General features: G+C 46.4%; 1 protein-coding gene across 1 annotated transcript in view; it reads right to left on the bottom strand.

The window, feature by feature from the left end:
• Window positions 1–26,575, bottom strand: part of AFF3 (AF4/FMR2 family, member 3) — a 551,769-nt gene that overhangs the window by 55,062 nt on the left and 470,132 nt on the right. Inside the window, exon 11 of the mRNA XM_010829861.1 lies at window positions 1,896–2,082. Within this exon, the coding sequence (XP_010828163.1) occupies window positions 1,896–2,082 (187 nt within the window). The remainder of the gene's footprint in view (window positions 1–1,895; window positions 2,083–26,575) is intronic.

Consider the following 26,575-nt stretch of genomic DNA (forward strand, 5'->3'; position numbering starts at 1 on the left):
GAGTACATTCCTTTCCAGCAGAGAGAAGTCACATGCTCTGTGGCTACACCTGTCACTTCTGCACTCCCTCTGCAAGGAGAAGCCAGAAGTTGAAACCTACCCGTGCCTCAGGCAACTTAAACTCTAAGGCCTGTGTTAGCAGCTTCCCCTCCTCCTCCTTCTCCTCCTCCTCGGCTGGGGGCTCTGATAGCTGCTGGAAGAAACGTCAAGTGCTTCCTTTCATCACCAAGGAGTTCAGGTCTTTGTAATTATTTCAGTGACATTTACAGGGAGTCTGCTCAAAGCCCTTTATAACCGTGCTTCTCTGAGGCTGGTTTCAGCCTCATCTAGAAACTCCAGGAGTCACATTTCAACATGCAAATAATATTCAACATTCCTGAATTTAACCTTCAAAGTCACAAAGAGCCGGGGATGGGGGCTCTCATTCACAGACCCTGAGGCTTTTAATCCACCACCACTGTCCCCCCTCGGCCCTTTTAATGTCCCTGGAACCCAGTTTTTTCTACTACATATTCTGGAGGTTTTCAACAAATTAGATCACAAAGCTGGCTCTGAAGAAGCTTAGTTAATGCCTCTGTTTTGTTTTGTTTTTTGCTTGTTTGTTTCAAATTATTCTCATTAGAATATCAAGTCTGAGAAGACAGGAATCTTCTTTGTCAGATCATTGCTGTCTCCCAGAGCCAAGCGTATCTGTGGCAGAAACTCAATAATATTTGTTGAAAAACCATAAATGAACAGATGAATGAATGAAATAACGGAGAAGGAATAATTTAGCTTCTGGGGAAAGTCAGGGTTATAGCAACAGATAGCTTTTATAGGTTAATGTTGCTAAGGGCCTTCCCCTTACTTATACAGGGAGATAGACAGATCAAGAGAGACGGAGGGAAAGAGAGACATAGGCACACAAACTGGAAATGTGAGGCTGGTTGGCCCTTAAAGGTGCTCTCCTCTCAGCACCAAGGTTTGGACATGTGGGTTTGGTTCATTTTAGAGCTTATTGAGAAATTAGGGCCCCAAAGTGGTACAGAGGATTGCAGGCAAAAAAAAAAAAAAAACAACAAAAACCTATGACCCTCAGTAACGTGAAATGTCTATACACTTAAGAAGAAGCCTATGTTGTTCCTTCTTTAGAAATCAAAGTCCACCCTTACCAATCCAGAAACTGGACAAATGTGTTCTCAGTCCTCTCTCAAGGATCCATGCTCTGAGTTACTATTTAATTTTCCCCTTTAAAGTAGAAATAGCAATGGGTTTTATCGGGACCATATCATGTTTTTATATGAGGCACCTAAATCTTCCACATAGATACTCATCATACCTATAAAAGCTTTCATTATTATTTTCAGGTTCATGCTAATTTTTCTCTGTATATTTTCACAAAGAAAACACAGTTAAAAAGGTTTTATTTATACTTATAGCCCGTGTTCTTCTAAGCTGTGACAAACTGCAAAAAGGTAAGATTCTAGCCATGTCTAATCCACAAAACTCCTTTCTCCATGATTTACAGGGGCTCACACTTCAGGTTGGAGCTCCCCTATCTGCTTATTGCCTCGCTGACCCCAATCGTCAGGTTATTTCCAGTCAGTGATGTTTACAGCATGTTTGGAAAGTTCTGGAAGTCAAGATAGAGATTTTGGACTGTAAGAGATGAAGTTTCTAGATCTCAAAGGAAGCTCTCTAGCTAGGAGCACTTTGAGGAGGAGGTTGGGGGAAATGAGCCCAAATCAATCCTGGCAGGCTGCCTGGGAGCGGTGGCCTATACGGGTCACAGCAGCTTGCAGGCCACGGAGAGTGGGGGAGTGGGAGGTGTGAGAACCACACTGGGAGGAGGACTGACTGTGCTCCCCAGGGGAGAAGCAGGCAGGGGAGGCCCCTGGAGGCCCGCAGGTACTCACCTCGGGACTGGAGTAGTGGGGAGGCTTGCTGCCCTCGCTCTCGCTGGAACTGCTCTCTGTCTCCGAGTCGGACCCCGAGCTGCTCTCCGAGTCGCTGGAGGAGCTGCTCCCACTGCTGCTGCTGCCGCTGCTGCTGCCCTTGCTCGAGGGTGCGGAGGCCCTGCAGTCGGCCGGCTGGAGTCCGGCACTGCCCACCCGCGAGGAAAGAGAGGGAAGGGAAGCCGAGTGAGCAAACACGGAAGCGCCGCTGAGCGGGCTGGCGGGCACCGGAGGCGCGCAGCCAGCACATCTGCCAGCCGTCACCTGGATGGAGCTGGCAGACCCACCAGCAAGGTCACAGCAGCCTCCTGGTTAAGACAATGGGGCACAGAAATTAAACTGGGAGCGAAGGCTGCTGCCCCCTGGCCATCGGGCACCAGCTGGTGTGACTGGTCTGTGTGACCATTTCAGAAAAGGAGGTGACGTCGCTGCAGGAGGACTGTCCCTGTTTTGCTGCTGTTTCTGGGAATGGCTTTTCAAATGCATCCCCGATTCCAATCATTGACCAAAAAAGCCAGGAAATCCAAAATGCTTGAAATATTTTGCAAAGAACGAAAAGGTCTGTTTGCTTTATTTTAGGAAGTGGGCTGTGAGGAAGGGCACAGTGTCCTGCTCTGTGCCTGCATGGCCTTCTGGAAGGTTCCAGACACAGAGGGACCGACCAAGTTGTCTGGCTTCCTACCTCTCCCCACCCATAGCGTCCAGTGCTGTCGTCTTTACAGGACCTGGGTTGCTGTCTAAACAGTACTTTTCCTTTGAGCCTTTTATTAGAGAACTGGAGATCCCTCAGTCACACAGTTTTTATTTATTCTGACTTTAAAATTCAACTCCAGTGCAGTGGCATACAGCAATACCATTTCAAATTATACTCGATGTTCATATCCACGCTGAAATCTGCCAGGAAGTTCTATACTCAAATTAGAAACTCAAAGAGAACAGCAAACATGGATACTCCTCCTGGCAATTAATTAACCACAAAAATGCAAATAACATGCATCCACCCAAACAGTGAGCCATAGAAGTTCTGGTACTCACAAAATAGCCAACATCTTCAGTGTCCGTTATTAATTGCATTGAAACACACCTGACTCTGTCCTTTTTGAGGTCAAACTCTAAACCCAGAAAATGCAGTGATTACTTTTTTAATGTTAAGTCAGCACATATCGGCTTGCTTTTCCCTCTTGTGACCACCATTTCAACAGGACTGCATGCAAGTGAGCTTGTCAGTTTATGGTCTCAAGCGCAAAAGCAGCCAGGGCAAGGTAAAGGACCCTTCCCACCTGCCCCTTAGATCTTTGACAAATGCTTTGCCGGGGGACAGATTCCCATTAATCCTCAGTGTAGGGGCCGGGGGAGGGGGCGAAAATGCTTTGGGATCTTGCTTTTCAGAAGAATGATAAGACAAGAAATGATCTTGCCGGATGGACCTACAAATCAAAGCACTGTTTTGAATTGCAGGTTTAAGGAAAAGCGGAGTTTGAGCATAACCTTCCCCAGTGGTTTCTATTTCTTCTGCCAGTGTCATGGTCTGTACCCAAACAGTCCGACAAAATTCTTCACCGTCAGGCAGCATCTGCAGCTCGACACCTTGCCTGAGCGAAAATGATTCCTTTCCCAGCCTGCTGTTTGTTCCGGGGTTGAGTGAGGACTCCTGGATCTTTAGATAGAGGCTGGGAAGGGGTGGTTAGCGATCTAAGAGTTATAATATTTTTTTCTTCCCTTATGAACTAAAATCCACTCTTCCTAGGGGCCGAGTCAAAGTGACCACTGTCAATGGAATCATAAAGAAAAGGCTCCACTATCAATAGAATCATGAAGAAAAGGTTGTTAGATCCTGAACTGAACATGAACGTTTGGGATCTATGTTAACGGTTTGTCAGCAGGTCCCCAAAACACTGGGGAAAAACCACAAAAAGACAAAAACCTTCCCCAACCCAAACCAACACAAACCCAAACCTAAAAACTCCCCAAAGCCAAAGAACACACGTTGGAGGAAAGAGATCTGTCTGCCTGCCACACTCTGGAATGACATCTGCTGAAGTCCAGGAAATTAAGAGAAATAAAGAGCATTTTGATTGGTTTTATATGATGGTCAAAGACTTTGATCACCAAGCGGTACATTCTCCGGCTTTCATCCCCACAACAAAGGCTGCGTGAGGCTGGCGCTGGGTGCACCTGGTTGCTCTGTCTGCAGCGGAGGCAGCGACGTGTGTGCAGTTCCCTGGGGCCTGCACCGCAAGCTGACTGTCTTTTGAAGAGCGGCCCTTTAATTTCTGGGAAAATGTCCATTAAACAGTTACTGTGCCGCCTTTCTTTTATGACCGCTGTCCTGTCGTAATGAGACCCACTAGCCCAGGGAGACAGAGTCTCTGATCTGAATCAGATTGGCAGAAAAGCCTTAAGAGTTTTATGTTTTCCTTCCTTATATTAGGAAATTCACTTAAAATGACAGTTTTACTGGCATAACTATTATTTGCTTTTGAAACAGTTGGGAGAGCCAAGAATTTTAGGTTTTCTTCCTGCCTTGCTTTGAAGGGCTGTGAGGCTCTTGTTGCCTCTGGGGTCAGGATGGAATACATCCGTGTTTCCGTGGTCTGGGTAGAGACTGAATGGCTTTTGATACGACAATCAATATCAAGGATGGAGGCAGGCCTGTCTGCAAGGGCTCTGGAGGCTTTGGTTGTTGGATTAACGTAACTGCTCTAACCTCTATAAAACCTGCTCCAGTAACTAGCCTTTTTGGGGGTCACTGGGGAACGCTGGTCATTTCAGACTCAGTGTAGTGACTGTCTTTGCCATGAGTAGAAGCCGCTGTGGCAGCCAGGGTGGCAGAATAAAGAAGCCAGGGATGGTCATCACAGCGGACGAGAACTAAGAGAAGGATGGTGGTGGTTTAGTCACTCAGTCGTGTCCAACTCTCGTGACCCCAAGGACTGTAGCCTGCTAGGCTCTTCTGTCCGTGGGATTCTCCAGGCAAGAATCCTGGAGTGCATTGCCATTTCCTTCTCCAGGGGATCTTCCTGATCCAGGAATCAAACCCAGGTCCCCTGCATTGCAGGCAGATACAAGAGAAGGATGGGCTTGCTTAAACCACAGAAGCTCTTTGGGGTAGTGGAATTAAGACGAGGGAAAAAGACATATTGAGCATACCCTCCTGCAAGAAGACTTCAAGCTTTATATATTTAAAACTGCAAACTGCGAATTTTAGTGTGCTGACTAGTTGTCATGTTTCCATACTAAAGACATTAACAATTTTTTCAACTTAAGTTAAAAAGCAACTTTTTCCTGAAATGATAACATGGATTGACTGTCGTGATGACACAGCATTGGGCAGTTTTTAGGGGAGTTCTTGGACCCTATGCCATTTCTGGATCACGGTGCCCTTGAAAACATGTGGACGTGAAGATATTATTGAGATCATGGAATAAAAGCCTTTGTGTCAACGAACTTCGCACAGTGCCTGGGACATAATAGGTGACCACATGTGATTATTTTTTGGGGCTCCAAAATCACTGCAGATGGTGACTGCAGCCATGAAATTAAAAGACGCTTACTACTTGGAAGGAAAGTTATGACCAACCTAGATAGCACATTAAAAAGCAGAGACATTACTTTGCCAACAAAGGTCCATCTAGTGAAGGCTATGGTTTTTCCAGTGGTCATGTATGGATGTGAGAGTTGGACTGTGAAGAAAGCTGAGCACTGAAGAATTGATGCTTTTGAAGTGTGGTGTTGGAGAAGACTCTTGAGAGTCCCTTGGAGTGCAGGGAGATCCAACCAGTCCATTCTGAAGGAGATCAGTCCTGGGTGTTCTTTGGAAGGACTGATGCTGAAGCTGAAACTCCAATACTTTGGCCACCTCATGCAAAGAGTTGACTCATTGGAAAAAACCCTGATGCTGGGAGGGATTGGGGGCAAAAGGAGAAGGGGACGACAGAGGATGAGATGGCTGGATGGCATCACCAACTCGACGGACATGAGTTTGGGTTAACTCCGGGAGTTGGCAACGGACAGGGAGGCCTGGTGTGCTGCGATTCATGGGGTCGCAAAGAGTCGGACATGACTGAGCGACTGAACTGAACCGAACTGTGATTACTGAATGAAAAAATAAATAATAAAAATAAGGATTTAACCTTTCAAAAAGGTTACAAACTCATTGGAAAATACGTTGATACTGGGAAAGACTGAGGCAAAGGAGAAGGGGGTGACAGAGGATGAGATGGTTGGATAGCATCACCATCATGGACATGAATTTGAGTAAACTCTGGGAGACAGTGAGGGACAGAAGAGCCTGGCATGCTGCAGTCCATGGGGTCACAAAGAGTCAGACATGACTTAGCAACCAAACAAGAGAAACAATCTCTCTTCTCTATTTAAAAAAAAAAAAAAAAGATCACCAAAAACAAGTAAGGGGATTTCAGTTCCTCTCGTACTTTTCCAGTGTTAGTACCTCTCCTTGAAGAGAATGTTTTTAAACGTACTCAAAATTTCATGTGCTGTGTAAGGTAAGCCCCGTTCTCCCCTGGATGGTTTATTTCCTTTTGGTATTTTTATTTCAAGAAATGTTTTGCCTGTTTTGTGAGTGGCCGAGACCAAATACCCATTTGGGAGTGTCTTAGCTTTGCTCTAAACAAATTGCTTGCCCTGCCCCTTCCTTTGGCTGCAGCGACTGAATCTGGCCTGGGCCGAGTCTGAGTACCAGTGGTCAGAGAAGAGATCTGGACCCCAGACGCCTAGATCTCACAGCACAGGCCCTCCTGCCAAGTGTACTGTGGGGCCTGGATAAATATCCAAGGTCGTTCATGAGCTTTGAACTAACAAGGAACATGGAGGCTGGCTCTGTGCCTGGCGGGCACTGTGTGGGTCTCTGTGATGCCCAGCGTGCCGTTGAGATGGATTGAAGGATAATAGTTTAGGAGAGGTCCCTCTCCTTCTCACTCAGCACTCTGTATGAACTAACACATGCTTGCTCTCTAAACCATGATCAGTGGCCTGGCGTTGGTCCTCCTTTCCTGACGGTGTCTCTGAGGATACCAACTGATCTAAAACTATAACCACACTGTTGTTCAGTTGCTCCATTGTACCTGACTCTTTTTCGACCCCATGGACTATAGCCTGCCCAGCTCCTCTGTCCTTGGGATTTCCCAGGCAAGAATACTAGAGTGGGTGGTCATTTCCTTCTTCAGGGGAATCTTCCTGACCCAGGGATGGAACCCGGTTCTCCTTCATTGGCAGCTGGTCTCTTTACCGCTGAGCCATCAGGGGAGGCTCCGATAACCACATTAGGAGATGCGACTGTGGAAAAGCTGGCACAGGAGGTTTGCTGTTGCTGGAATTATCTCCCAAAATATAAAACTGGCAGGACTGTTGGTCTTGGACTAAAAGCTTTTGTTAGCTCTGATGCTGGGAAAGATTGAAGGCAGGAGGAGAAGGGGATGACAGAGGATGAGGTGGTTGGATGGCATCACCGACTGGATGGATATGAGTTTGAGCAAGCTCTAGGAGCTGGTGAAGGACAGGGAAGCCTGGCGTGCTGCAGTACTTGGGGTCGCAAAGAGAACATGACTGAGTGACTGAACAGCAACAAAACTCTGTAATACCTCTAGGAACAAGTCTTGCATTAAACATGGCTTTTGAAGCTCTTCATGGTCTGGCCTTAATTAAATTTCTGGCAATTCCTCAATGGGTCCACCCCCAAACCTCAGCTATAATAAATCTCATCACTTTGACAACCTGGGTACATTTGCATATGCTGTTTTCTGTGCAAGAAAGCCCTTTCTCCCTTTCTTCCTCTGGTTACCTAGAACTCACTCTCTAGGAATGAGTTGCAACATCTAAAAGTTCCAGGTTGCCAGCTTCTCCTGCTGGTCCAGGCTATATGAGGAAACGTGAACACCCAGAAATCCCATGGACAGAGGAGCCTGGTGGCCTACGGTCCATAGGGTCACAAAGAGCTGGATAGGACTGAGCACGCATGCAGGCACACACACGCGGGGAGCGCACTGCCGTGTCTCTCCTCAGGCCCAAAGTTCTCGGCTGATCTGCCTTCTCTCCATCTTTCAGTCTTCTTGTGATTTTTAAATATATACGACCTGAAGATTTTAGCTATGTTCTGCAAGAGGAATAGAGAGGAGTATATCAGCATCTTATTCCAGAATAGGAACCACTCAATTAACATTTGTCAAGTGGAAGCCAAGACATGGGTACAACCTAAATGTCCATTAATGAAGGAGTGGATAAAGAAGATGTGGTACATGTATACAATGGAATGCTACTCAGCCATAAGAAGAGTGAAATAATGCCATTTGCAGCAACATGGACGGACCCAGAGATCATCATGCTGAGTGAAGTAAGTCAGACTAAGAAAGACAAATATCATATGATATTGCTTACATGTAGAATCTAAAAAAAATAAAAAGGTACATATGAACTTATTTACGATAAGAAACAGAGTCACACATGTAGGGAACAAAGGCGGAAGTTCCCTCCTATGGTTGCCAAGGAGGAATAAATTGGGAGATTGGGACTGACGTATACACATTACTATAAATAAAAGAGATAACTAATAAGGACCTACTGTACAGCACAAGGAACTCTACTCAATACTCTGGGAAAATATATGGGAAAAGAATCTAAAAAAGAGTGGATATATGTGTACGTATAACTGACTCACTTTACTGTACACCTGAAACTAACACAGCATTGTAAGTCAACTATACTCCAATAAAAATTAAAAACAGTATTTATCAAGTCAGAAGGAGCCCTCCCTCAGTACTTCCAGACTCCAGCACTGTTTAACTGCGTGAAACGCCGACGTAGGAGACCACCAGGCAGGTCTCCTCTGCAGTCACTGCCCACTCTATCACTCAGGCAAATGAGGCGTTCCTTAGTTGAGTAGAAAGACATTCACTGTGGAAATTAAGCTCTGACTTTAAAAGTCTGTGTACTAAAGCTAGAAAGAACACGTACGTGGATAGTCTTGTGAGAAAAATGACTCGAACTGAGATTGTAAAAATGTTAAGGATAAAAGGAGGGCGTGTCTTTAAGTTTATGTTCAGAGTAAACGGCATGCGGTAAAGGATGATCCTGTGTGACCTTTGCTGAGAATTCACTTGGCGCCAGGTGCTGCAGAGCTATAGCGTGCGTGTGCGTGTGCATGCGCCTGTGCGTGTGCGGGTGCGTGTGGTGCGTCTGCGTCTGCGTGTGCGTGTGCGTGCGCCTGTGCGTGTGCGGTTTGCGGAGGAGGGAGCTGACAGACACTTAGCCAGGCAGAGAGCCCGCTGCAGAGGAGTCGGTTTCTTTCAGCTTCTCCAGGGAAAGAAGTGAACCGCCAGAAACCGTGCATGCACGCGTGCCTGCCTAGTTGCTCAGTCACGTCTAACTCTTTGCAACCCCATGGACTGCAGCCCACCAAGCTCCTCAGTCCGTGAAATTCTCCAGGCAAGAACACTGGTGTGGGTTACTGTGCCCTCCTCCAGGGGATCTTTCTGACTCAGGGATCAAACCCACACCTCAGGTGTCTCCTGGATTGCAGGCGGATTCTTTACCCGGTGAGCCATCAGAGCTGTATAGAATCATAAAGTACGTGAAGTCAGCTATAGAAAAAACTGTAATGCAAGTCATGATACCACTTGTTGACAATGCAAAAACTGCATATTTTCCACTAATATACAAAATCAAACAAAGGAAAGTTCTACAAATAAATCAGAATGGAGCATGCAGACCCCAGGGGAGGACAATAGCCATACCCCCAAACAGGAACTCAGGTCTTAAGACCTGAGACCCTGGGGTTTTCTGTTACTTTATGCCTCTGTCTCTTTCTTAGAGGGTAGGTATTATTCTGTCTCTTTCTAGGTAGGGACAACCAAGTTCTTAATAAGGGACAGAGTTGAGATTCTACTTTAGAAAGCTATCCAATGAAAACAATCAGGGATATGTAAAACATGTATCTACAAGGATATATGCTCTTATGTTATTTGCAATGGGCTTCCCTGCTGGCTCAAATGGTAAAGAATATGTCTGTAATGCAAGAGACCTAGGTTCAATCCCTGGGCTGGCAAGATCCCCTGGAGAAGGAAATGGCAACCCACTCCAGTATTCTTGCCTGGAGAATCCCATGGACAGAGGAGGCTGGTGGACTACAGTCCATAGGAAAGGATTTGTAAACAACCAAAATGCCCATAAACAGGAGACCAGTTAAACAAATAACTATACATTCTTATGAGGGAATGTAGTACTATGCAGTTATTCTAAACCTATTAGGGCAGAATATTTACTGCCATGAAAAATTCTCACTCTGAATTTGTGAGGCAATGGGCTTTCCAGTATGCCTATCATCTGAGGGCAGAGCAATGGACCAGGAACACCTACGTGTGTGCTAATCCTGCTTCTTCCCTTGGAAGACAGAATAGGGTTTTACTGACTCAGGGTTTTTAAGCTTAAGAATCAGAAGGTCCAGAGGGTCCTCTGGACCAGAGGGACAAGTGGGAACCAGAGGGTCCTACTTGTCTATAAACTGGTTCTGACACGGGAGTATTAAGAACACAGAATGTGTAAGTCTTTTTGATGGGGTTTGCGAAGCACTGAGACGTAAATACTTTGTTACAACCTCCAAGGGGACCTGGGGTCCACCTGTGTTAGCTGTGGGGCACCGCTTTCTCTGCTGTGTTGCTGAACTCTGCCGAATTAGTGAAGGCTGTCATCTAACCTCATGTGATATATGTGCGTGGTCTTTCCTGGACAATCTGCTGGCTACAAAGTAGCATGATCGGAAGTACATAAAATATATACATATTCCATATACAGAGCAAAACACTGGAAGGATACATATTCAAATGTTAACTGTGGATATTTTCAGAAGGTGGAATTATGTGGATAAATATTTTTTGAACATTCCTATTTTTTCCAGTTCTTTATTTTTTCACCAATATCACATGTTTCCTTTTAAATGTCAATTACATTGTGGAACTTTATTCTACTACTATATTATTGAATTTAGCTTGCTAGTATTTTAGTTAGGATTTTGGGAGGACCTATATTTATAGGTGAACTTGACGTATATTTACATTTATCCATTTCATGTTTTGTGTTCCCTGGTAAAAAACCCTCCTGCAATGTGGGAGACCTGGGTTTGATCCCTGGGTTAGAAGATCCCCTGGAGGAGGGCATGACGACCCACTCCAGTATTCTTGCCTGGAGAATCCCCATGGACAGAGGAGCCTGGCAGGCTACAGTCCATGGGGTCGCAAAGAGTTGGTCACGACTGAGTGACTAAGCACAGCACCCAGCATTTCATATTTTGGGAACAATTTCTGGCAGATTTTGCAACATGGTGGTTTTAGCTTAAAAGAATATATTGCATAGTGTTTCACCTTTTATAGTGTCCTATCTATAGTAAAGCTTATATAGTATCAGAATTATTTGTTCCTTGAAATTTAGAACTTATCACTTGAAACTTACCATTTTTGTAATAACAAAAGTCTAAAAGGCGGTGCAGGGAGGCAGGTCTGTAAATATCACTGGGAAGCAGAGAAACATCTGCACCTCTTGTTTGAGTAACAGACAGGATTTAAGCTGGGAGACCTGGTGAGTTAGGGTCTTGGAGGACACTGGGCTTGCACCCTTGTGGAATGCTTCTCCAAAAGCCTGTTGGCTGGGCTAGACCATCCCTGAACCTTACAGCTAAGCGAAACCACCCTGCGGCTGCATTATCGTGCAGCCCTTGGCAGCGTTTAAGAGACTTGCCCAGAAACTGCTGCCTTCTGGTGATGCAAACCTGCTTCCCTTTGAGTCAGGTGGGTGGTCCTGCCAGTGAAGCTGAGTTGAAAAACCTTTCTTGGCTCAGAGAGCATTTCAAAGCCAGGAACTCAACATCCTTCTCTTCACGATTGGGACTGGAGTTGCAATGCAGCAACAGCTCACTCTATGGGAAGCCAGAAAGACCCCCAAGCACAGTGCCTCCCCTGGCAGAGTTACTATCTGGATAAAAGTCCCATTTACATTTCATTAATTTTATTATTAATGTGAATATTATATTAATAAAATTAACATAATTTTAATACTATCTGGATAAAAGTCAGATACACAATGTGAAAACATTTTCCCCTCTGTGTGGGTACTCTTTTCCCTTTCTTGATGATATCGCTTGCAGCAAAACACTTTTAATTTGGATGTAGTTGATTAGCCTATTTTTTATCCTTACTTGACTATTTTTAATAATAGATGCTTCAATGTATATGGTTTGTTATATTTTTTCAAAGCATTTTCTTTTCAGATCCCTCCTCTGAGCCTCACGATAATCTACATAATAAAAGAGCCATCATGTCCACTTCACAGCACAGGTGTGGTGGAGAAGGAAGGCTTGGTGGAGAAGGAAGGGTGCCCCACAGATCCCAAACTCCTCAGGCTAACTTGCACTCTCTGAGGACCCAGACTTTCTCAGTGACTGCGTTAAACTATCAGCCTTTCTGGCCTCAGGCACATTAGGCACATCTAGAGAATTTTTACCATGTGAGGCAGAATACTGTGTAAACTTTAGAACTGGACAGACCCAGACAGACATCTGACCTCCTCTGCTTGCTCGCTGTGTGGCCTCGGGGAAGTTGCTGACCCTCTCTGAGCCTCTCAGCTGCCTCCCTCGATTAAGGGAGTAATAACAGCATTGGCCTCATAGGGTTGCTAGGTGGACTAGATGAGAACATGCTTGTAATGTTCTTAGCACAGTGCCAAGTATGTAACAAGTGCCCAATACCTAAGGTTAACAGTAGTCTCCTTTAATTTTTAATAACTCTCATACTTCTTCCAATATGGCAGCCCAAACAGATAGGAACTCCTCCAGTTTACTGGCATTCTTAACTCATATTACCCATCTGTGGTCACTTCATGGGATTATCAGATGTGCGATCAGGAAGGAACCTGGGAGATTAGCTACTGTCTCTCCAGAAAAAGAATGTCGAAGGTGATACAGCAAATGAGCTTTCCAACACTACTTCTTAGAGGTCTCCTATTTCCATAAACTTTGCTGTTTTAGTGCAGAGTTCCAGACAGCTAGGACCTTGAACAAGGTCAGAGGCAGCTCCCAAGGGAGGCTGGTGGGGCCCAGAGAGATTGGCAGCACCCAGTTGGAATCGAGTATGTCTCCTGAAAACCCTCCTCCTACCCTCATCTCCGTCTGAATACATCAATCCCATTTCTCTCCTGTGTTTAAAGCAAATAAACCAAGTGTCTTAATGTCAGCATGACGTGGTGTTTAATTTGCATCTCACCACGGAATACAAGACTTAAGAATGACAAGCACAAGCGATTTTCATGGAAACCAAATGACAGAATGTGAACCCAGACTTGTGGCTGTGCCCACTCAAGCTGTGATCTCATGAGCCGTTGTCAACCAGGCTGGATTTGCTCCCCAGATGAGGACTCTCAGGGCAAACGCATCAAGTATTATTCAGGTGTTTCTGCAGGAAGCGCTCTTCAGAAGGGCCTTTTGAAAGGCTGTGTAATAGCGCAGAGCTGACAGACCGTGTCTGGTGACAGGGAACACGGACAGCAATTAAAATAAGCAGAAACCTAGCAAGGAAGGGCATGTGGGCCTCACAGTAAGAAGCCCCCAAAGAGGGGAGTTTCCAGGACCGGCAAACTCAGAGACTCTGGGGCCTCAGCAGGGACTCAGTTTCTTTCCATATCCTCTCACTGCCATCCTTGACTTGAGCGTCTGCAGGCTGATGCTCCTCACTGCTCTCAGATGGCTGCTGCAGTCATCGCACATAGCTGCCCGCGTCCAGGAAAAGGGAAGGGCCTATCTTATTTCCCTCATTGCACAGACTACCCCTCACATCAAGCTGGCTTGAACTGCATCATGTGACCATGGCTAAACCAGTTCCACAGTAAGGGTAAGATCACAAAGATTGGGTTGGACCAATCAACAGACATTTCTTAGGGCTGGCGCCTAACCCACTTCCCCTGAAGAACCTGCGGCTCAGTGTAAGGTGAAGTGAATAGGGGGTTCTCTTTGTAAGGAAGTGAAGACCATCATCCAGAATGCCGGCACTATCCGTGTGATCCTAACTTCCCAGATACCTGCCACATGTCCATCAAGGTGAGCTTGATGGATCAGTCCCGTTGAGGTTCAGGGGGAGTGGGGCAGCCTGGAAACCTGCAATCCTGGGTCATAGTCATTCCCTGGAGTTCTCCACCTCCCCATCGATTAAGACATGGGCTTGGATCAGATGATATCTAAGGTTCCTCTCACTACTAATATTCTCTGATAAATCTATCAATCAAAAATCCAATGATCCTCATTTTAGCTACTTATCGTGAGAAATGCCTAATAAAATTCTAATGAGATGACATGCTCCTTTCTGGGCTTCCTAGGTGGCGTTAATGGTAAAGAAGCCACCAAGCCACCCGCCAATGCAGGAGATGAAAGAGAAGCAGGTTGGATCCCTGGGTGGGAAAGATCCCCTGGAGTAGGAAATGGCCACCCACTCCAGTATTCTTGCCTGGAAAATTCCATGGGCAGAGGAGCATGGCTGGCTACAGTCCATGGAGCCACAAAGAGTCAGACATGACTGAGCAACGGAGCACACACATGTTCATTTCTATGGAATTCTTTGCCTTTCCCTCATTCAGGATGATGCGCCATGGGAGGGTGAGAGAAAATTAGAGAACACGGGCCCCCAAAGCCATGATGACTTATTACAGTGAGTTAGTCCTGAGTGGACTCTAATATGCTGTCCCTGTGTTTTCTTCCTGAAGATGCATGGAGGTGTCTATATAATGTTTGAGCACATGTTAAACACCTGCCTCAACAAGCCCAGGTGATCACATGCATTCTCTTGACAACTATGTACTGAGCCTCTGATACGTTAGATGCTGTGCTGGGGGCGAGAGATTTCTTAGCTTGCTGTGTGTTGACTTCCAAGATGAGCTGAAGGCATTACCTGCCTGAATCCAGCCACATCCAGAGCATCTTCCTTTTGTTTTAGGTCAGCAGGGTTCCTCTGCCATTTAGAATTTGCCAGGCTCCTTCCTCGCACTGTGGGTCTGTACCCACACCTGTCTGGCATTGTTCTGAGAGTGGTGGGGGCAAAATGCACCATGCAAATCCACACCCTCTGATTTGGAGGGCCCAGAACAAGGTTCCATGGAGAAGGCAATGGCACCCCACTCCAGTACTCTTGCCTGGAAAATCCCATGGATGGAGGAGCCTGGTAGGCTGTAGTCCATGGGTTTGCTAAGAGTCGGACACGAGTGAGCAACTTCCCTTTCACTTTTCACTTTCATGCATTGGAGAAGGAAATGGCAATCCACTCCAGTGTTCTTGCCTGGAGAATCCCAGGGACGGGGGAGCCTGGTGGGCTTCCGTCTATGGGGTCGCACAGAGTCAGACACGACTGAAGTGACTTAGCAGTAGCAGCAGCAGAACAAGGTTCCAAACAAGACAGTGTATGTCAAGTGTGGAATTGTGTGATAAAATCCTTAGGGCTGAGAGTTGAGGGACCAGGGGAATAGGGGGCTCCCCAGAGGAGTAGGAGCTAAGCTGAGTGCTGAACACAAGGTGGGATTTATCTTCTAGAGTAGAGATGGGGCAAGCCTTGGGCAAGGGGGTCGAAGAATGGGTGGGAAGCCAAGGCCGGAGGGACCCATCAGGGCGGTTATGCAGGGTGAAGAGAAACAGGCTCAGACCGGAGGCGGTACTATTTATCCTTCCTCCTAGTCTCCAGAGTCTGGTATCAAGTAGCCCTTTAATTAATTACTTAATTTACTTTGGTCCCAGGGGCCCGCGCCTGTGATCCTGTGTCTTTCTCGATAATTGGGATCGGTGAGCAGGTTCCCGCGAACGCAGGAGCAGGAGCCCTGAGGCTTGCGCATGCGCAGTTCACTTTCGCGAGCCTTTCCCCAGGTATCTGGGTTCTCTAGCACCACGTGGACAAGATGGGCTCCTCCCATCAAGCCTGGTTCTGCAGATCTCCGCACTCTAGCCCTTCTATTTAGGCACACGAATGATGATGAACAGAGCTGGAAATATAGACAGAGACTGACGGATTTCCTGGACTGCGTGAAATGAAATTCTGTAAGCAAATGTTCTATGTCATTTAAAAGAGCAAGGCTATTCTGAGTGGGATGCTCTTGAGAAAAACGCTGGACCAGGGCTCTCCAGCCTCACTCCGGTGCAGCCGCAGCTAGGGGCGGGGACATATAAATAGGGAGGTGGGCTCCTCTCCAAGCACCTTTACAGTGTAGCCCTACAGATATACTTTTCAGAGGCTGTGCCCCCAAGAGAACACTGAGGGAGACCTCATGGCAGAAAGCAACCCCCACGGAGAGAGGCAGAGAATGAGAGAACCCAGCTAGGGGGAACACCAAAAAGACATTCCAGTCGAGGAAAGACATGTACACATTGGTATATCTAAAACGGATAACCAAAAAGGACCCACTATAGGACGGGACCCCGTATAGCACGGGAAGTCTGCTCACATGGGAGCTCTGCTCAATATTCTGGAATAAACTAAATGGGAAAAGCATCTGAAAAAGAATAGATACATGTATATGTATAACTGCATTACTAACTGTTCATCTGAAACTAACACAACAGTGTTAATCAACTATGCTCCGACACAAAATACAAATTAAAAGAAAATACAATTTTTAAATGGCCAAAACAAACAAACAAAGATGTTCAGGCCATGCCTTTGTCTCTTTAAGGTTAGCTGAACAATGAAAGGCAGTTTCATTGCCATGTTGATCAAAGAGGGAGAACAGTGGAAGGGGTAGGTAAGAAAAGGAAAGGGGAATGAAATAAACTAGAATGTGGGCAATCTATTATAACTTTATTTGCTTTATCATTCCCGAGTATGGCTTCCCAGACAGTGCAGTGGTAAAGAACCCTCCTGCCAATGCAGGAAACATGGATTTGATCCTTGGCTGGGGAAGATGCCCTGGAGGAGGGCATGGCAACCTACTCCAGTATTTTTGCCTGAAGAATCCCATGGACAGAGGAGCCTGGCAGGCTACAGTCTGTGGGGTCACAAAAGAATCGGACACGACTGGACGACTGAGCATGCACACACGCATGCACAATGCCAAGTAAGTCCTGTGACTCTCCAGCGCCGTCCTGGAGGAGAAAGTGAGCAGTCCCTCTCCCCGGATGTGCAGCCCGCTGACGGGAAGAGCATCCCCAAACATCGCACCACAGGCCAATCAAACTTTCTAGTCCCTGCCCGATGAGATGATTTGTTCTGGGAGGGCCTGAATGGGCCTGTGCATCAGCTGTGGACGAGCCAGGCCTGCAGGGCCACAGCGTGTCCTTTCCCTGGACACCAGGATGGAGGCTGGAGGTGCACTCCGGGCCCCAGCTCGGCTCTGGTGAAAGGCAGAGAGCCTGTGGCTTGTCCAGGGGAACGGCTCCTGCCAGCAGGGAGCTCCTGCTTCAGACCCATGTGTCTCCTTGATCAGAACCACTCTGCCTCAAAGGCTGTCTCACTTTTCTTTTCCCAGTGAAGGAAAAAGGAGCAAGGGGGATCATAGGAGGCAGGAGGAAGGTCTGGCCTCGGAGCTCGGCTGGCAGCGTGCACCTTGCACGAGTCCAGGGAGCAGAGTGCATTTGGAGCCTCGGAGTCACCGGAAGGAACACTCCCCACAAGGATCTTAAGTTAAAAGATGGGACTTGCCTTATGTCCATAAGGCCAGTGACCTGGCATCCCCAGGCCCTGGAGCCAGGACCTGCTACTTTATTTGCAGGGGCTCACTGCAGAACAAGTATGTGAGCCTCTTATTCAGGAGGCAGGAATCTAGTGTCATCACACCACCAAGATACAGCGCCCCTCTTTTCTTCTGTGGCCTCTCAATGGGCCACAGCATTTCTTCTTTGCTATTTCACACCATGCTCTCTGAGCCCTGGGGTACTTGTGGGGTTAATATAAGCCCAGGCACTGGGGGTCTTATCAGGTGGTGCCCTGGCTCAGGGGTTGTGACCTCCAAAGTATTGTGGCCTTTGCACCAGGATGCATGAGGCAATGGGGTCAGGTTGGGGGAGAGGGTTGACCCTGAACAGCTGCCCACTGAACAGACCCCAATGCTGCCAGCTTGGGGTGGAAAGGGCTTTGCAGTGCCCCAGGCGTGCTGCCCTCCCGACCCAGCTGTGTCCATGCCCTGCTGGTGGGTATGAGATGGCAGCAGTAACTGTGCGGAGTGGAGGGGGAACATTAGGTGGGACCAAGGGAGGCAGGCTCTGAGAGCCCATCACAGGGAGGTGGTCTACCCAGAGCCTAGGGCTCCAAGCCCCTGCTGCACGCCCCAGGTCCCACTGGACTTTGCTTACAAAACACAGATGCGAGGAACAAACTTAAAAATTTCAGGAGGACAACTGCAGAGCATTAAACCAAATGTGGGCAGTCTGAGCATGGGGCTGTACGACACTGCACGGTCAGCGGCCCATGAAGCTGCTCCTGCTTAGAATGCAGGTTTCCTCCACCTCTGTCCTCCTCTGAAACACAGTGCTCAATGCATAGGCTGTCTTCCAGGCTCCTGTCGGGGGGTGGGGGCAGATCCTGCCTGTGATCTACCGGTAACCGATCTGCTCGAATGCCCCTACTTAGCTCACTGCTGTAAAGGTGGAAGAAAATTCTGCACACTATTTCCAGGTAACCAAGGTGGTGACAGCTTTGGAAGCTCAGAGGAGGCTCTGCAGAGAAAGGATTTTAAATAAGTTGGAGTCCCATGTAATTAAAATAATCTCGAATTAAAATTGCCACTTCAGTAATTGCTTTTATATTACAATATTTACTACCATTGCCGTTGTGTAACTTATCTCATTAATTACCTCTGGAAGAAAGTTAGGCAATGAATAATTAATGAGATGTGATAACCGAGGGAGTAATAGGGCTTAAGACACAGAGCTTGGAAGTGCCACCTGCATGTGGTCCCATTAACGAGAACCTCGTAGCCAGAGGGGCACAAGCTGGCAGGGGATGCTGTGTGCCCATCCCCCGGAGTTCTTCCAGGTCAGCACAGAAATCTCTGGGGCTTCCTCCCAGACGTGGAAACAGGTCAAGAATTCTCCTCGGTGGCAGCAAGAGAAAGCTTCCGCTTTATTGAAAACAGACAGTCCTTGGCACAGATAACTCAGCAAAATATAAATCAGAAATGGCACCAAAGGGTCAGCACAGTGCTGAGGCAGCAGTCCGTGCCTTCTGTAAAGGGGAGCCTGATGTTTTCCACCAGGACATGGACGGCGGGCAGGGGATGCGCAGGGAGTAGGAATGCAGTCAGGTGCCTTTGATCTGCATGTGGTACCCACCCCCTCCCCCCCACACGGAGTTCCAAACAGGCCAACACTTGCTCCAAGGACGACACTCTCTGCAGGCACAAAGACACACAATCGTCCAGAAAATCAAACAGAATCCTTGTGCACTGTCCTACTGGGAGTGAGGTGCTTATTCTATTCTCTGAAAAGAGAGAAAATTAGTTTTCAAAGAAGCACTCTTGGAGAGTGAGACAGAATTGTGATTTAAGCTGCACTGATAGTTTGTATACACATGGCCCTCCAAGATCTGGACATTTTCTGATGTAATTTCCAATGAAGATCAGATAGTTTCACAGATTACTTTTTAGATGGACTTTTGATCAAGATATGCTGTCTGTAGGGTTGCCAGATAAAATACAGGGCACCCTCTGAAATTTGAATTTCAGATAAACAATGAATAATATGCAATATTAGGGATATACTTGGAGAAGGCAATGGCACCCCACTCTAGTATTCTTGCCTGGAATATCCCATGGACAGAAGAGCCTGGTAGGCTGCAGTTCATGGGGTCTCGAAGAGTCAGACACGACTGAGCAACTTCACTTTCACTTTTCACTTTCATGCATTGGAGAAGGAAATGGCAACCCACTCCAGTGTTCTTGCCTGGAGAATCCCAGGGACAGGGGAGCCTGGTGGGCTACCGTCTCAGGGGTCGCACAGAGTTGGACACAGCTGAAGTGACTTAGCAGCAGCAGCAGCAGGGATATACTTATCCCAAAGTTTTTCTTGTATCTTTATTTGCTAAATCTGGCAGCCTAAGGTTTGTGATCTTTCTAATCCACCCATTATAGAAACGTGTGGTGTCAAGCACGGAGGAAACACTCCTGGAAGGTTTGTGAATGAATGCATGGTCTGGTATGTCTGGCAAACAGCATCACCATTAAGTAACATGCAGGGACTTCCTGCTCGAAGTTGTGCACAGTGTCTTCTGGGTTATTTGACAGGATCCGAGATGGAATAACATGTGAGAAGATTAATTATAGTTAATCATAGATTGGGAAGTCTGAGGATCTGGGAGTTCATATTTCAAGTTGCCTAAACTGTATTTTAAGATCAATGTAATACAACAGACATTTTCGCGGAAGCACAGTATCAGTGAAAAAAAATGTTGCCATATCAGTAAACAAAGGGTGTTACAGCCATCAAGCCATCACATTAGAGCTGTTTCAACCACCCAGAGAGTGCCTCCCGAGGAGACTCAGGATGAGAAAACGCAGGATACTGGCTCCAGTTAGCTGAGGTGCACGTCAAAGGAATGATTTCGATGAGCCCCTGACTCTTGTATTTTGCCAAGAATACAAAAGTGCTAAGTTCTTTAACTTGAGATATCTGGTTTTCTTTAATTAAAACAGTAATCTCTTGAAGTTCTGACTACCTGGTCTTTGTTGCAAAAATTCCTGTATATCCTGGCTCCTCCCTTAGCCCTTTGGAGCAGTCCCTCAGAGCTATCTGAGATGCTGTGTCCCGGGCTTAACTCCTCAGTTTTGTCCACTGAATAAAACATAATTCTCAACTTTTAGGTTGGGCACTGGTTTTTAGTTGACCATAGTTTTAGTAGACCATAGGAAAAAAATAATATGGAGAAGGCAGTGGCACCCCACTCCAGTACTCTTGCCTGGAAAAATCTCATGGACGGAGGAGCCTGGTGGGCTGCAGTCCATGGGGTCGCTAGGAGTTGGACACGACTGAGCGACTTCACTTTCACTTTTCACTCTCATGCATTGGAGAAGGAAATGGCAACCCACTCCAGTGTTCTTGCCTGGAGAATCCCAGGGACGGGGGAGCCTGGTGGGCTGCCGTCTATGGGGTCGCAGAGAGTCAGACATGACTGAAGTGACTTAGCAGCAGCAGCAGCAGTCAGAAAATAAAAGGATGATACCATCTGTGTCTATTTCAAAGTCACAAAATTCAGGGTTAAAATGTTGCCTTTTAAAGCTTTTGAATGAGCTGAAAGGGATGAAAAGTAAGCCTTATGTAACCACTTTCTCAGTGAAACAAAATTTGTTCACATCTCCACAACTGCAGCACTGCCAGCTAAGGTAGAAACCTAATGTGGCCATAGTTAGAGATTAGAATTTCTGTAAAAAGAAAAGGTATTGAACTGGTTTCCAGAGCAGGTGTAGAGAGTGTCCACACCCCAGGGCCTTTAGCACATCCTGACTGTCAGGGTTCCACCTGCCCTGAGCTGTGTGCTGCTGCGCTTGGTGATAATGTTGGAGTAAATAAGTACCTGCCCTCCTTGGGCTGTTTCACACAAAGAAAGTGGGGACTTTAAAGCTAGAGCTGATTTTCCAAGCTTGTGCTCGCTGTTGTTTCCACTTTTAATCTCATGCCACAGGCAAGGTAGAAAAGTCCTCGGAAAGGAATTCTACTCCTTCAGGCCTTATTGGACCTTCCTGCTACCCTGGATGGGCTTCCCTGTTGGCTCAGACAATAAAGAATTTGCCTGCAATGCAGGAGACCGGGGTTCAGTTTCTGGGTTGGGAAGATTCCCTGGAGAAGGGAATGGCTATTCACTCTAGATTTCTTGCCTGGAAGAAGTCCATGAACAGAGGAGCCTGGTGGGCTACAGTTCATGGGGGCGCAAAGAGCTGGACATGACTGAGTGACTAACACCATCCTGGATGACGCTTACCCTTTTTAGAACATGTAGGGAGGATGGAGAGGTAGGTGAGGTCTTCAGCACACACCAAGTTTCATTCCAGATTCCTCTTAGGGAGCTGCTCACGAGGCCAAGTGACCCAGCCCCTCAGAAACTCTACCCTTGTGAGGGGTGAACTCATTAAAACCTGAGTTTCCTGGAGAAGCCTGCCTTGACTAGGGTTCTAGCATTAAGACTGCCAACAGGGACTTCCCTGGTGGCCTGGTGGTGAAGACTCCACACTCCCAACGCAGGGGACTCGGGTTGGATCCCTGGTCAGGGAACTAGATCCCGCGTGCCAAAACTGAAGATCCTACACGCTGTAATGAAGGTTCCATTTGCCACAACTGAGGCCCGGTACAGCCAAATTAAAAAACAAAAACGAAAACTTCCAACAGATGGTCTTCCTCAGAAAGCTAACAGCGGAGCTACCGTGAGGATGCACTGCACGAAGCTTGAAAGGAGAAGGTTAATGAGTAACGTGTTAAATAGTAACTGAAGTCACAGCCATGGTGACAGCAAATGGAAGATGAACTGTAGTGACCACCAACTGCTGGTGTTCAAACACCTGTCATGGAACCAAAGAGAAGATTTCAAACACCATCGTCATACTTCCCTCCAGAAGTTTATCAGCTAATGAGGAGATGAGGCCCGTGGAGGATGGTGGCCTGGGGAGAATCAATGGGGCACTCTCACACAGGAGTGACACCGCAGAGGGACCCAGACCTTGAAGGAGCACCAGTCCTGGGCTCCCCTCATGGAAGGGCTGACTTTTTAGGGGACCCAGGGTTTCTTCTTTTAATTTCAATTTGCTTGCTTCTTGGAAGAAGAGTTATGACCAACCAAGACAGCATATTGAAAAGCAAAGACATCACGTTGCCAACAAAGGTCCACAGAGTCAAAGCTATGGTTTTTCCAGTAGTCATGAATAGATGTGTGAGTTAGACCAGAAAGAAGGCTGAGTGCCGAAGAATTGATGCTTTCGAACTGTGGTGCTGGAGAAGACTCTTGAGAGTCCCTTGGACTGCAAAGAGATCAAAATAGTCAATCCTAAAGGAAATCAACCCTGAATATTCCTTGGAAAGACTGATGATGAAGCTAAAGCTCTAACACTTTGGTCACTTGATTTGAAGAGCTATCATTGGGAAAGACCCTGATGCTGGGAAAGGTTGAGGGCAGGTGGAGAAGGGGGTGACAGAGGATAAGGTGGTTGGATGGCACCATTGACTCAATGGTCATGAGTCTGAGCAATCTCCAGGAGATGGTGAAGGACAGGGAAGCCTGGCGTGCTGCAGTCCATGGGGTCGCAAAGAGGAAGACATGACTGATTGACTGAATAACAACAACAACAGCGTTTCATCAGGGATGGCAGAGCGGAAATGCAGGAGGGCATTTCAGAAGGCAGCAGCCACAGCTAAGTCTGGAGGACAGGGGAGGCCTGCGGGGTGATGTAGGCCATGGAGGAGGGCTCAGTCCAGGGGCGAAGGCCCCTGGGGGTGGCCTGGCCTGGTTGTCTGAGCTTCTTCCTTGGCCCCCTGATTAGCATTCTAGAAACTGCAGGGAGCCTTCTTTCCCAAAGAACTGCAGCCTCAAGTCAATGAAAGGATGAAGTTAGATTTCCCCTCACTGGTGGCCTGATTCTCGTGTGAACTGCTGCCTATCACCACCCATTCCAAACAAATGTCCTTTCAACTCTTCCCCATCTGCCTTCATAACCAGAGCTCTTAATCTATAGTTGGAAATGAATGGTTTATGTCGAAAATGTTTCCTAACACGGACACATATTCAGAATTAGTTATAATTAGTGTGGATATATAGTTTATGGTTTAAACCAGGATAATTTGCTTTTAAAAAAAAAATTGGTAAAATACACATAAAAATAAAATTCACCATCCTAGTCATTTTAAAATGTACAGTTCAGTGGCAGTAAGTATATTTGTATTGCCTTGCTAACATCACCACCATCCATCTACTAAACTCTTTTCATCTTACAAAACTGAACCTCCATTCCTGTTAAACACTAGCTCTCCATCTCCCACTCTTGCAGCCCCTGGCAACCCCCATTTTGCTTTCTGTCTGGATTTGACCACTCTAGATATTTCATCAGAGAAGGCAATGGCACCCCACTCCAGTACTCTTGCCTGGAGAATCCCATGGATGGAGGAGCCTGGTGGGCTACAGTCCATGGGGTCGCTGAGAGTCGGACACGACTGAGCGACTTCACTTTTACTTTTCACTTTCATGCATTGGAGAAGGAAATGGCAACCCACTCCAGTGTTCTTGCCTTGAGAATCCCAGGGACAGGGGAGCCTGGTGGGCTGCCGTCTGTGGGGTCGCACAGAGTCGGACACGACTGAAGCGACTTAGCAGCAGCAGATACTTCATACGAGTGGAATGACACAGTTTTTATTTTTTTGGAACTTGTTTCACTTAGCATAATGTCCTCAAAGTACATAATATCCTCAAGGGACATGTTAGAATTTCTTATTCTTTTTTTGAAACTTTTTGGCCATGCCATGCAGTATGTGGGATCCTAGATCCTTGACCAGGGATTGAACCCACACCCCTTGCACTGGAAGCAAGGAGTCTTAACCACTGGACCGCCAGGAAAGTCCAGAATTTCCTTCTTTTAAAGGCTGAATAATATCCCATTGTGTTATGCAGACACCACATCCTGTTCATCCATTCATCCATCTATGGATATCTGAGTTGTATATAGCAGTTGGACATATCTGATCTGGATATATCATAGAAGATATCTGTGGATATCTTCTACAGCTTGGCTATCATGAATAACGCTGCTATGAACATGGGTCTGCAAATACCTCTTGGAGATCCTGCTTTCCATTGTTTGGGATACATATCCAAAAGTGGAATTGCTGGATCATGTGTAATTCTTTTTTCATTTTTTGAGGAGTTGTCATTTTTCTTTTTCTATAATGGCTGCACCATTTTACACGCCCACCAACAGTGTACACGTGTTCCAATTTCTCCACATCCTCAACAACACGTGCTGTTTTGTTTTTTTCCTGGTAGAGTAGTGGTAACTCATTGTGGTTTAAACTGGGACCCTTTCACCAGTGGGGGAAGCACAGCTCTTCATTACGCTGGGGCGCATGGTGACTGCAGCTACGTTCAGCCTGGGGAATGACCCAGGAAGTGCTGCTCCGGTGACCTCAGATCTGGGGGCAAGGAGGCCAGGCTGCAGCACTCTGCGGAAGAGCACATGCCGGTCTTCAGAGGGGCCCTGTTCCTCCCTGTCATCTATCTGCTGGCATTCCCAGCTTGCATAGGTGGAGGAAAATTTTGCAGATTACTGCCAGGTAACCAAGGTGGTGACAGTTTTGGAAGCTCAAAAAGGCTCTGTAGAGACAGGATTTTAAATAAGGTGGTGCCCCCGAGCACTGTTATTGATTGCATAGTAAACATAAAGAAAATGTAGGCTTGTTGAAACACTCTGGTTAGAAGAGTGGGCATTTGGACCTGGCTGGGCTGATAAAAAAAAGGCAATGAAGTTAACTGCAATGCTATACTCAGACAGCTAGTTAGCTATGTGCTTCAAATAATCCACATCTCTTAACTAGATTTACGTATATACCTGGTCATTTCACTTTAGATCAGGGCATTTTATATGATAATTTTTGTTTATGACAAGTCTCCATTTATGCGTAAAGATTTATTATGTAGGCCAATATTGATTATGAGTGAAGCTTTAGAGATCCTAATAAAATATACATGCATTGAACAGAGAACAAATTAGTGGTTACCAGCGGGGGCAGGGAAGGTGGAATGTAGGGTCAGGCAGAATTTGTAAAAAGGGTTATTGTGGGATTATATGAAATCATGTGTGTAAAACTTTTGAAAACTGTAAAGCACTACAGAATTGAAAAAAAACTTTCAATAGAAAATTAAAATAATAAAGGCAGATACTAATGCAATTACTGATAAATTAAACAGATGAGTCAGTTCTTAATATTGATAAGACTCTTTGCTTTAACAACAACAACAAAAAATATAGATCCATAGATTGCTATCTGATGTGAAGAACTAACTCATTGGAAAAGACCCTGATGCTGGGAAAATTTGAGGGCAGGAGGAGAAGGGGACGACAGAGGATGACATGGTTGGATGGCATCACTGACTCAACGGATATGAGTTTGAGCAAGCTCCGGAAGTTAGTGATGGACAGAGAACCTGGTGTGCTGCAGTCCGTGGGTCTCAGAGTCAGACACGACTGAGCAACTGAACTGAGCTGATGGACTGCTACAGGAAACCACCTCATGGGAAAGCTGGATCTAATGAACATAGAAATGGCTCAGGATTGGGTGGCAACATGGTGATCTTGGTGATTCAGGATATTCATGTGAAGAGAGATTATATCAGAGATTTACAAAGACTGTGTTCTTTATCCTGAGTATCTAATATTCCAGGTTTCCCATGTCTAGTCTACTAAGTGCCTCAAGTAAAGAAATAAAATCAGCAATCATACAATTTTAATCTTTCCTAAGGAGATGCAAGAGACGTGGGTTCAATCCCTGGGCTAGGAAGATCCCCTGGAGGGGGAAATGGCAACCCATTCCAGTATTCTTGCCTGAGAATTCCATGGACAGAAGCCTCGAGGGCTATAGTCCACAGGGTCGCAAAGAGTTGGACATGACTGAGTGACTGAGCATGCACCCACAATTTATGTATTATTTT

This window comes from Bison bison, unplaced genomic scaffold (assembly GCF_000754665.1).
Source record: "Bison bison bison isolate TAMUID 2011002044 unplaced genomic scaffold, Bison_UMD1.0 scf7180017864508, whole genome shotgun sequence".
Lineage (NCBI taxonomy): Eukaryota > Metazoa > Chordata > Mammalia > Artiodactyla > Bovidae > Bison > Bison bison.